Genomic DNA, 13,289 nt, shown 5'->3' on the forward strand with positions numbered 1-13,289 from the left:
GAAGAGTTTTTGGCCATGGTTGGCACTTCCAGGCCACAGGTTGTCGGTATTAGTGAAACATGGCTGACAGAAGATGATAAAGCTAGTGGGATTGAATGCGATGGGTATAGCGTGTTCAGGAGTGACAGGGTGAATAAAAAGGGGGAGGAGTGTTATTGATGATAGCTGATGAGCTTCAGCCAAGGAGTATAGAAGTTGAACTGCAGGATGGGGAAAAAAGCACATTTGAGGCTGTTTGGTGTGAGATACAATCTAGCAGAACAAAATATACAATTGGGTGCTGCTATAGACCGGGTGATGGAGTGGATGGTGGGAATAGTATGCATAAGCAAATAGAAGAAATGAATGGAAGGAGGGTAATTATTATGGGTGATTTCAATTATGGTAATATTGACTGGAAAGAGGAGAGGGCACATGGGAGGAAGGAATTGGATTTTATGCAGTTATTAAGGGACAACTATCTACGGCAACATGTATTGGAAAATACCAGGGGGCAGAGAGTGCTGGACCTAGTAATTGCAACTGAGAATGTGGCTGTAACGAACATGACCTTGTTGCCACCAATTGGAGAGAGTGACCATAAGGTCATGACTTGAGAGGTGGCTAAAGGAGTCGAATTTACAATTAAGACAGGGTATATGTGGAATTACCGGGCTGGTAAGTATGACAAGCTTAGGTGTGTGCTTGGCTCAATGCCATGGTATGTAAAACTGCAAGGGCTGGATGTTGATGGTGCATGGGAGGTGGTCAAGAACTGTTTGCAGGAGGCAATGGTTGACTGTATACCAAGAGTCCGAATAATAAATCAGGTAGGGGTTAAATGGATGAATAACACTATTAAGCTTGAGCTGCAAAAAAAGAAACAATTGTGGAGGGAATTTAAGGAGAAGGGTGACCATCAGGTGCATGAACAGTATAAAGCTCAGGCCAGGATGGTAACAAGGGTGGTAAGAAAAGCAAAAGCAGATTACGAAAGGAAATTGGCCATGCAGGCTAAAGAGAATCCCAAACAGTTTTTTCAATATGTTGCAAGTAAAAGGAAAAATGCTCATGGTAGAATGATCTTAAAAAATGCTGAGGGTAGGGAGGTAACTGAATCAGTCGATGTTGTGGAATTACTGAGCGAGCACTTTGCAAGAGTATATCATCCAGGTGGTGGCTTTGCGGAAATGGAGGAACCAACAGCTTATACTGGAATTGTGATGAATGAGGTAGAGGTAACTAGTCTATTACAGAACCTCAATGTCAATACATCTGTGGGATTGGATGGTATACCAGCTCGTGTCGTACGTGAAGCGGCCAAAGAATTGTCAGTGCCCTTGACCATTATGTTTAATTTGAGCCTCAGGACTGGGTCAGTCCCAAGGGGGTGGAAAGAGGGGAAAATAGTTCCACTGCACAAAGGTGGTTCCAAGGCTGCTGTTGAAAATTACCGGCCAATCAGCATAACAGGAATCATTATCAAGGTCTTAGAGAAAATAGTCAAGAGGAAAATACAAGATTGGATAGAAGAAAATGGGATACTGTATCGGGGACAGCATGGTTTTGTGAAGGGTAGGTCATGCCTCAGTAACTTGCTCACGTATTATAACACAGTGACGGCTGAACTGGATAAGGGTAATGGGTTTACAGTGATTCTGCTGGACCTTGCTAAGGCCTTTGACAGGATACCACATGGAATTCTAATCAGTAAATTGCAGCATATGGGAATGGACATAGAGTTGGTGAGATGGATAGGAGGGTGGTTGACGGAGAGATATCAGAGAGTGGTTTACTCAGGAGTAGAGTCCACAAGACGGCCTGTGACTAGTGGTGTACCACAAGGATCTGTTCTTGGACCACTGCTGTTTAATTTGTTCATAAATGATATAGGAAAGGATCTGAGAGGAACAGTTCATTTGTTTGCGGATGATGCGAAGTTGGGTAGGGCAATAGTGAATGCAGATGACGTGAAAATTTTGCAGGATGATTTGGATAGATTGGAGGTCTGGGCTAGGGAGAATGGATGTCAATTTAATGTGGCAAAATGTAAGGTTATGCATTTTGGGGTGAAAAGATGGGAGGCAGTTTACTGCATTGGTGGAACCGTGCTCCAGGAAATTGATGAGGCACGAGATTTAGGAGTGTTGGTGGATAAGGAATTGAAATTTAGGGGACACATTGCAAAAGTGGCCAAATCAGCTCATCAAATCACTTGGTTGCTGAAGAATACATTGACAAGCAGAGACAAGCAGGTTATTGTTCCTCTGTATCGAGCCTTGATAAGACCTCATCTCGACTACTGTGCTCAGATTTGGTCACCTAGGTTTCTTCTTGATGGGGAGGAGGTGGAGAGGATCCAGAGGCGAGTGACCAAGATGATAGCAGGTCTGTGGAATGAACCGTATGAGAACAGGTTGAGGATTTGTGGGTTGCAAAAATTGGTTGATAGGTGGAGGAGGGGAGATATGATTGAGACATTCAAATTACTGAAGGGTTTCTATAAAATTAATTCAGAAGATATTTTTGAGAACAGGGCTGGTTGTGGGAGGACTAGGGGACATCCATGGAAACTGGGCAAAAGTGTGGTTAGTAAAGGTGTTAGAGCTGGGTTCTTTACTTTTAGAGTAGTGAATGAGTGGAATGCGCTCCCTGAGTCTGTGGTGGATGCTGTGACAGTGAATGAGTTTAAGGCGAGGTATGATAGATACTGTATGAATGTCGAATAGTTGTGATGAAAATGATTTGGGGCCTCCCTCGATGAGTCTAATGACTCCCTGGAGTTGCCCGTAATAATAATAATAATAATAATAATACCTGGCAGTTGTATAAGGAGGAACATAAGTAGGTACTTTGCATGGAGAGTGGTTAGTCAGCGGAATGCTTTGCATGACACTGTGGTGAATATAGATACATTGATGAATGAGTTTAAAGCATGGTTTGGACTTTGTAACAGTATTTGCCTCTTGCGATGAGTCTTTAGACTCCACGGAGGTCTAATGTTAATAATAATAAAAGCACAGCAGTTTCTGAAAATTATAGTGTCTTACAACCAGCAAAGAATGAATACCAAACAGGAAAGAGGAATTGCTAAAGCATATTAACACATTCATTCTTTTGCCATTACAGAATACTGCTATATATAATTATAAGAAACTTAATGATGTAAGAGAGCCTATTAGAGCACAGTAGCATAGGGTGAAAGAATGATTGTAGTGGCTGGAATGAATGAAATAAAAGGTGAAAAACTTGCTATGAGAGAGGACTTGAGAGAATTACTAGAGGTAGCAAAAGAAAAGAGTGAGAGGGTTAAGATAGTGAGTCTGTTGCCACAGTATGACAGAGTAGAGTTGAGAAGGAGGGCCATAATTGCGAATGACTCTATGCAAGGTTAGGCAGGAGGAGTGGTGTGAAGTTTGTGGAATGATTTTGATGGGCAAAAGGACTTATACAAGAAGGATGGTTTGCATCTGAATGGATTTGGTGTTTGGAGACTGGAAAAATTGTTGCTGAATGAAGTGAAAGTGCAGAATCAGGGAAACTAGAGCTATTGGGGGGGGGGGGGAATGGATATGCAGACATCAGTGAGACAGTTGAGTGTAAGAATGTATATAATATGCCTGAGTTAGTAAGAAGAATAACAAACCAGAATGGGAGAGTTAGTATAAGGCATCAAAATAGGGGTGGGACTAGGGGGCTTTTGCACTTTATGTACACTAATGCCATGAGTATTAGGAACAATGAGGAATTTTTGGCCTTGGTTGGCTCTTCCTAGCCACAGGTTATTGGCATTAGTGACACATGGCTGACAGAAGATAATATAGTTAGTGGGATAAAATGTGAAGGGTATAGTGTGTTCAGGAAAGACAGAGAGAGAAAAGAATGGGAGCAGGAGTGTTATTGATGACAGCTGATGAACTGCAGCCAAAGAGAATAGAAGTTCAACTACAGGATAGTGAAAATAGCACATTTGAGGCTATCTGGTGTGAAATTGAGGCCAGCAGAACAAAATATATAGTTGGGTGCTGCTATAGACCAGGAGATGGAATAGATGATGGAGATAGTATGCATAGGCAAATAGACTCAATGAATGGAGGACAGGTAATTATTATGGGGGGGGGGGGATTAACTATGGTAACAATGATTGGAAGGATGAGAGGATACATGGAAGGAAGGAAATGGATTTACTCCAGTTATTAAAGGATAACTACCTGAGACAGCATGTAATGAAATATACTCGGGGTTCGGGAGGCTCGATCTAGTAACTGCATTTGAGAATTTGACTATACTGAATATGACCACATTGCCACCAATTGGTGAGAGTGATCATAAGGTCTTAACTGGAAGGTGGCTAAATGTGTGGAATTTATAATTAAAACAGGGTACATGCAGAATTACCGGACCGGACTGGTAAGTATGACAAGCTTAGGAGATTGCTTGGATCAGTGCCATGGCATGTAAAACTACAAGGGCTGGATGTCGATGGTGCATGGGAAGTGGTAAAGGAGCGTTTGAGGGAGGTAACAGTTGACTGCATACCTAGAGTCTGGAGTTAAATGGATGAATAACACCGTTAAGCTCGAGCTGCAAAAAAAAGAAACAATTGTGGAGGGAATTTAAGGAGAAGGGTGACCTGCAGGCACACAAACAGTACAAAGCACAGGCCAGAAGAGTAACTAGTGTGGTAAGGAAAGCAAAAGCAGATTACGAAAGGAAATTAGCAATGCAAGCTAAAGAGAATCCCAAACTGTTCTTTCGATATGCTGCAAGTAAAAGAAAAAAATGTATATGGCAGAATGATTTTAAGGAATGCTGATAGTAGGGAGGTAACTGAATCAATAGAAATAGTAGAATTACTAAGTGAACACTTTGCAAGAATATATCATCCAGGTGGCGATACTGCAGGAATGAGGGAACCAATGGCTTATACGGGAATTGAGGTGAATGGAATGGAGGTGAATAATATATTACAGAACCCTAATATGAATACATCTGTGGGACTGGATGGTATACCAGCTCAAGTCTTACGTGAAGCTGCAAAGGAATAGTCAGTGCCCTTGACCATATTGTTTAAGTCATAGCTCTGGGTTAGTCCCAAAGGGGGTGGAAAGAGGGGAAAATAGTTCCATTGCATGAAGGAGGCTCCAAGACTGCTGTTGCAAATTACTGACCAATCAGCATATTAGGAGTCGTAAAGGTTTTGGAGAAATTGGTTAAGGGCAAAATACAGGAATGAATAGATGAAAATGAGGTAATGTATGGGGAGAGGGGGGGGGAGAAGCACGGTTTTGTGAAGGGTAGATCATGCCTCAGTAACCTGCTCAAGTTTTATAATTCACAGCTAAACTGGATAAGGGTAATGGGTTTACAGTGATACTGCTGGACTTTGCTAAGGTCTTTGACAGGATACCGCATGGAATTCTAATCAGTAAACTGCAGCACATTGGGATGGATATAGGGTAGGTGAGATGGATAGGAGGGTGGTTGATGGAGAGATATCAGAGTGTAGTTTATTCAGGAGTAGAGTCCAAAGGAAGCCTGTGACTAGTGGTGTGCCGCAGGGTTCTGTTCTTGGACCACTGCTAATCTTGGATAGATTAGCAGTGGTCCCAGTCTGCTAATCTTGGATAGATTAGCAGACTGAGCTAAGGAGAATGGATGTCAGTTTAATGTAGCAAAGTGTAAGGTTATGCATTTTGGGGTGAAAAGATTAGCAGCAGTATACCACATTGGTGGAACTATACTCTAGGAAATTGAAGATGCCATAGATTTGGGAGTGTTGGTGGATATCGAGTTGAAGTTTAGGGAGCACATAGCAAAAGTAGCTAAATCAGCTCATCAGATCACTTGGTTACTGAAGAATACTTTGACACGCAGAGACAAGCGGGTTATTGTTCCTCTTTATCGAGCCTTGATAAGACCCCGCTTGACTACTGTGCCCAGATCTGGGTGCCAGGGTTTCTTCTTGATGGGGAGGAGGAGGTAGAGGATCCAGAGGCGAGTGACCAAGATGATAGCTGGTCTATGGAAGATTAATTCAGAGGAAATTTTTCACAACAGGTCTGGTGGTGGGAGAACTAGAGGCCATGCATGGAAACTGAGCAAGAGTGTAGTTAGCAAGGATGTTAGAACTAGATTTTTTTTACTTGGAGAGTGGTGAATAAGCTGCCAGAGTTTGTTGTGGGTGCCATGACTGTGAATGAGTTCAAAGCAAAGTATGATAGATACTGTACGAATGCTGAATAGTTCTTGCCATGATGTTTACGGCCTCCCTCAATGAGTCAAAGGACTCCTTGGAGTTGTCCGTAATAATAAAATAATAATAAAAAGAAAGATGACATGAGGAAAATCCTTATCTCCATACTAGCTAATTTTCATTTAAAGAAATAAACAAAAATAAATAAAGATAGATAGAATAATGAAAATAGAAAATTGAAACCAAGTACTAAAAAGACAATTTGAAGACCATGAAAATTCTTGAAAGAAGGACTGCAATGAACTAACATTGTCAGAACAGGAACCTAAGGCAGAAAAAGATAGGTGATGGAGTATTTTGTTTACATTATATTTAAATAAGCTGACTGCTAATGCACACATTTAAAATTCAGTTTCATTCTGAAATGTGTGTGTGTATATTCATTAAAGTGCACTGTTAAGAGTTCATAAGAAATAATGAATATAGATTACAGATACTGTTATATATAATTATAAAAAAAAGTTAACATAAGGAAAATTCTTATCTCCATACTGGACCAGCTAACCTTCATTTATTGAAACCCTTTAAATTTTTTTTATACATTATATAGGGTTAGGTTCCCGAGTTTTCCCAGCATAAATTGAAGAAAAATATAATGGGAACAAATGTAAATACATCAAGTTCTTCCAAAATATTCAGTAATCAACACAAAATATTTAAAATGTTTGAGATCATAATATTTAAGAAAAAGAAAATTTACTGATTTAAAGGGAATAGATGTTTGTTTGGTTTTCTTTTTTCCTGATAATAAATTATAGTGTAGAACTGTTTAAATTCCTCTCAATGCAACATTGAGCTCTGCTCCCAGTTGGGATCATTGTTACAGAAGATCTCATATTTGTTATTAATAAGAACAATATCCTCTTGCATTAAATTTACTGTTAGTGTCTTAACCAAGATCACAGAGTCAACTTCGCTTTCCTCTGTGTCTTTTTTGGACAGTTCAGCTAGCTCTTCTAAATCTTTCGTTGAAAGCTCTTCACCATGACTCTCAAGGAGCTCATCTACGTCATCAACTTCAACATCATCTCATGCTGTTTCCTTTGCTATCTCTTGTCACATTCTGATATTGATGCAAGGGTAGTGTCGTGCCCTTGTGAATCCAGAATACGGTCAGGACAAAGTTTATGCCAGACACCATTCGTCCATGAATTTTACACTTCACTCCATGCCACTGAAATTAGTCTGTGGTTAAAGTAATTGGATTTTTCTCATCGCATGTCTAGGAAGTCAGTCAGAGTCACGACTCACCACTTCCAATTATGATCTACGAGAGGTGCAAAAGTGAAGCTGGTGTAAATTGAAGTGCCATAAACTGAGACAAACCTGTATATTGGATTTGAACAATCAATCCTAGTTCAAAGGACATATATCATACTTTTGATTGTGCTACGTAAGAAATCTGAAAAAACTTTTTGGATTAGTATCGAATATCATACAAATAAACTTTTATAAATTTACTCATAGTAAAAACTTAAGTGATATAATACACTTTACTTATGCATCTTTTTCTTGTGTTCAGCTTCTTTAGTCATTCTATCCTCTTTTATTCGTCTTCTTCGGTGTTCTACATTTTCTGCTGCTTTTTCAGCTGCTCTTCTGTTTGCTGCCTCTTGATATGATGCTACTTGCTTCTGCCACTTTTCCAATGCTCGATCAAGTTCCTGCTGATTTAATTTAACTTGTTTCATTCTTTCCCTGAGTTCTTCTCTAAAAAAATATTATAATCAAGTAATAAGCTAATGTAAAGTAAAAATGCTAAAATAAAGCTTTCCAACAAGTTAATTCTGCATATACTGTATGATTTTAATTAATGTAGTTCACTTTATCTGATATAAGCAAGAAAATTTGCTTAAGATGAAAACTTAATAACATTTGAAGTACATAATGTTGTAAAAGTTATACAGGTAAGCCCCCTCCCCCCCCCCTTTTTTTTTTTAACTGAAGTGCTGAATATCAGTGATGTATCTTTCTGTGCTATTGTAGGTTAAGTGAAACGATGACTATCAAAACATGATCATACATCATGTCATAAGGACAGTGATAACACAATTTGAAGATATGAGAATGTGAAGGCTAGACTAGCCCAGAGCACTAATTTGAGTCTTATAAGTATAATTTTAAGAAGTCAGTTGAGAGTAATATCAAAATGGACAATGATATCGAAGTACACATATCAATAATTAATGGAAAAGTCTATCCAGAAGAGTGGCATTTGTAATAGTAATAGCAATTTGTCATCATCAAAGACATGTCAAATATCGACATGTCCTTGATTGGTATCGCTCATTCCTGGAGATCCAAAATTACTGCTACAGTTCCACAGATTTACCATCAGATAGTACATGAAACCAAACCTAATGGCAATACATCAAGAGGCTTTCCGATCAGCTGTTGCATCATCCTTCTGACAGATCATGCCAAGGGAGAAGTCTCAGCAGTGGTTATATGGGGAAGACACTGTTGAGGCCATGTCATGGCAAGGACTGGGCATTCTTTGTATGGGTGAGATGTCTAAGAGTGCCTCTTCTAAATGCTGTCGTATTCAACTACCCACAAAGCAACCCACAAAAAAGTACAAACATAGTGTCACTGTGATTACAAAAACTTCCATTAAAAGCTAACGCACATAAAAACTTAAAAACAATCAAAAGGACCAAACCAAAAAATGATATTCGGCCCACACAGTGGCAAGTGTTAGACATTGGTTGTCAGGTAGGCTGTGATAAGATAAGTAAATTTTATATTTAATGTGAGGTGATATTATCTAAATTGTAGGCTGAGTGTTACTGTGAGATATTTAGTGTGGAATGCAGTGTTTGGTTACATTTCTCAAGCAGTATTACTTCATTTTTTCTTGTTAGTGTTTAGGTAGAAAATGGCAGTGAAAGGTAGATCATTACGTAGATTGGTGTGAAAGAAGAGTAAAGTGAATGGCATGGATTTTTCAAAAATGGTACAATGCCATAGTATGTATGCATGAGATGATGTCATGGATGTTTATTTGGAGAGGCTGAATAAGAGTAAGGAGCAAATGTGGTTATGTAGGAAGTGTACTATTCTGATGGACCACGAGGCTTGTTTATATATGAGTAGGGAACATAACGTACCTGAAACAGTAACTGAGGAAAATTGTGTGAATTTTTAGAAAGTGCATGGAAATGATAGTGAGGAAAAGAGTTTGATAATAAAGCATGCAATAACAATGAAAAGCAGAGTGCATTTAACAGTAAGATGGTGAGCAGGATTGATGGTGAACAAACTTGTGTGACTGAGGATAAAATAGTGAGAGTCAACAATAATGAAAAAATTATGCAAGATATAAAATCTGAGTTGGTGAAGATGAGGCATAAGATGAAGCATTGCAGGTGATATGAAGAAAATTGTAGATAAGTATGGAAGAGTGAAGAAGACTGAAATGAATGATGTTGGCAAGAAAGAAGTAATGAAAGACTAGTGAGTGGTGTTGTATCGGGATTCAGTTATTAGAGGTGTGATAAGCATATAATGTTTGTTTTCTGGGAGTTAAATGAATAGTGATTGAGGCATTGGATATGAGAAGAAAGCTAGCAAAAGAATTGGTAGTAGGAACATGACTTGACTAGGAACAAGGAGAATGTAAGACATGATATAAGGAGGTTGTTGAGAAGGATAAAAAGATAATAGCATGATAAGATGTGAAGAGCAAGGATTATGAATGATATCTTAGCAGAAATATGTGAAAGGAACGAGTGCAGTTTGTTAATTTGTGGAATGAGTCTGATGGACAAATTGAACTGTATGAGACTATGAACTGCACTGAAATGGTTTTGGTGCAAGTCATTTGGAGAGACTATTGCTGGAAGGAAGAGTGAGTGAAGAAAATGAATCTGAGGAAGTAAGAAGTGATGCGAAAGTGTTCAAGAGAATGAGGGTGCAAGACAAACAGGAAAATGGGGTGACTCAGGATGGACAGGGAAACATAGTATGAGAAAGGTTGATGTTCAAAAGAGAAAGTAAATGTGTGTGTAGACAAGAAGGGAATGGGATGGCCTGCAATGTAGGGAGAACAGTTGGATTTGAAGAAGGTTCTGGGTGGGTAAGGAGCAAAAGAAATGGCTTGAGGAAGGTATGGAGAAGTCACAGCAAATAAGTGGTATTTATGAAACTTGTTATAGATCCAGGAACGAACTGTTATATTTATATATAAATGCATTATGGACAGAATATAAGATTGAGTGATAATAATCAATTCCTTGAGGAGTACAAAGAACAGGTACAAAGTACAAAGAAAAGGAGCCTGACTCAGTAAGGGTAGCAAGAATGCAGTATGAGCAGCAGTTAGCTAATGAAGCTAAAAAAAAAATATAGTAGGATAACATTGATTGGAGAACAGGATATAAGGACAACTGATGTAGAAGACATATTTGAGATATTTAATGAGCAGTTCATCCTCATGGATGTGACACCATCGAGAGTTTTGAGAACAGTGGTTGAGGAGGAGGAGAGACTAAGTGAGCAAGAGGTATATGGAGAATTAAGCCAACTCTATGTTAATAATGCTGAGGGACATGATGATATATTTTGAAGAAATGTGCCAGGGAGTTGACATCTGCCTTTTCATATATTTTGTTTATTGAGTCTTATATTGGGTCAAGTTCCCAAGGAGTGGAAAGAAGACAAGATTGTACTGCTTAATAAGGGAGGTAATAGAACTCAATGATCAAATTATAGACAAATCTGTGTCTGCTGGATGCAGTGGTTAAAGTGTTGGAGAGGTTAACGAGAACCGGGATCCAGAACTAGGCTGACAAATCTAGTATCTTTGGTGAACAGCATGGATTTGTTAAAGGGAAGCCACATTTTGGTAATCTGCTTACTTATTACAATAAGGTGTCAGCTACATTGGACGAGGAAGATGGATGCACAGAGGTATACTCAGAGTTTGCAAACGCTTTTGATAGATTAATTTGACTATCAACTTATCATGTGGTAAAGTGGATGGTGTTCGATATTAGACTAGTGCAATGAATGGAGATCTGACTGATATCAGCAAGTTTTGTATGAGGAAGCAATAACTTGGAAGAAGAAATTCACTAGCAGCATGCTTCAGGCACCTATTTTAAGGCCCACTGCTTTTTAATCCACATGTTAATAATATTGCAGAAGATCTGAATGGGAATATTCAGTTGTTTGCCGATGATGCAAAGTTGGGAAGAACTTTGAGAAGTAGAACAGGTCTTGTTGCCTTACAAGAAGACTCGAATAGACTGAGTGAATGGGCAATGGAGTTTGGATAACAGCTCAATGTTGCAAAATGTAAGGTTTTAAAATTTGGAAAACAGAGATGGAATGTAGAATTTACTCTTGGTGAGGATATATTGTGGAGGTAGTTGTGAATGCCCTGACAGTGAATGAGATTAAAAAGAGGTATGATTTTTGAATAATGGTTAGTGTGGGTCCCCTGTGATGAGTCGTCTGACTCCATGGAGTTACCTATATTATAATAATAATAAAAGTATTCATTTAATCTTAAAATGATGGTTTTCAAGATTTTTGGTAAATCATTATAGCCATTCTTGAGGTTTGGGGAATGCTTTAAAGCTGCTGATCAGTGGCGGCCCATACATAAGCAGTGCAACACTGCAGTACCCCCAAGATTAATTTTTTCATTTTTTCAAAAAATGAAAAAATTAAATTTTGTGTTTATAAATAATAACAATGCTTACAATATTATATAAATGCAATACAACATATTAAAGGTTACAGCTTATGTTTTGACATTGATTGAATAGTTAATAATTGGAATTGTTAATAATTGGAATTATTAACATTGGAATTGAATAGTTAATAATTGGAATTCGATGAACGCTTTAGATCACGAAACAAATGCACTGCGATCTAACGGTGATATTTGTTGTGCTTGTCATTGCACGTTACGTCATTCTCACACTGTTCAAATGGCAGTGTATCTTTAGTATGCTTATGTGTGTTATTTCTGAGATATGAAACGTTTATTATTTGTGCGTGGTGAACTATTTTTTGTAAATCTTATTTTATTTTGTTAAAATAACATATAATTATTTATTTATTATAGATACAAGGCTGAGTTATGATGGGTGTCACTGTTGAAAATATGAAAAGAATTATATGTTTTCAATTATCGTTACATGAAACGATAATTGCGATCTAACACCGATATTCGTTTGCGTTTGTACGTTACGCCATATGATACACTGCCATTTGGGCATTGTATCATATGCTTCCGTGTGTTATTTCTGTGAGATATGAAACGTTTATTATTGTTCGTGGTGAACTATTTTTTGTAAATTTTATTTTGTTAAGATAACATATAATTATTTATTTACTATAGATACAAGGCTAAATTATGACAAGTGTCACTGTTGAAAATATGAAAAGAATTATTTTTTCAATTATCGTTACACGAAACAAATGCGCTGTGATCTAACGCCGATATTCGTTTGCGCTTGTCTTTATTATTGATGTTTGTTCGTGGTGAGGCCGAAATATTTTTAATATGTAAATTTATTTATTAATAAATTCGTTACTGATTAGGAAAAAAAAAATTTTTTTTTTTTTTTTTTTGTATATGCAGCACCCCCAACTTAAAATTTTCATCTGCTGCCACTACTGCTGATTCCAAAAACAGTCTAAGTGTAATGACTTCTGAATAGTATCGCTTCTCCCACCACCATCTAATCCTGTGTGGAAGGAGTGGCATTGGTCTGTTAGTCCTGTCTTGCCATAACAATGGTGCCAAATGTATTTATGTTGTTCAAGTTGGATCTGTTTGACATCCAACTTGAACAACATCCCTGAATGTGTGACCCGGCTTTCCATACTAAGCCGGGTCACACATTCAGGGCCCTTCATATACTCCTGGATGAGATAAAGGAGTTTGTCCTTAAGTGAACAGATAAGGGTTGCTAATTCGATATATGGTAAATATATCGAAATGGTATTCGATATATGTTGTGTGGAGTTCATATTTATTAAATGCTCTGGATATCTTTTGAGATGTGCTCTGAATGTGTGGAATAGTAATATTTTTAGT

At 38.1% G+C, this 13,289-nt stretch overlaps 1 protein-coding gene across 1 annotated transcript in view; it reads right to left on the bottom strand.

Annotated features, from left to right (window-relative positions):
* LOC150100519 (uncharacterized) overlaps nucleotides 1-13,289 on the bottom strand; it is a 187,153-nt gene that overhangs the window by 95,508 nt on the left and 78,356 nt on the right. Inside the window, exon 3 of the mRNA XM_090402671.1 lies at nucleotides 7,733-7,945. Coding sequence (XP_090258797.1) covers nucleotides 7,733-7,945 — 213 coding nt within the window. The remainder of the gene's footprint in view (nucleotides 1-7,732; nucleotides 7,946-13,289) is intronic.

This window comes from Typopeltis vanoorti, chromosome 13 (genome assembly GCF_054136105.1).
Source record: "Typopeltis vanoorti isolate ZY-2024b chromosome 13, IOZ_Tvanoo_1.0, whole genome shotgun sequence".
Taxonomy (NCBI): domain Eukaryota; kingdom Metazoa; phylum Arthropoda; class Arachnida; order Uropygi; family Thelyphonidae; genus Typopeltis; species Typopeltis vanoorti.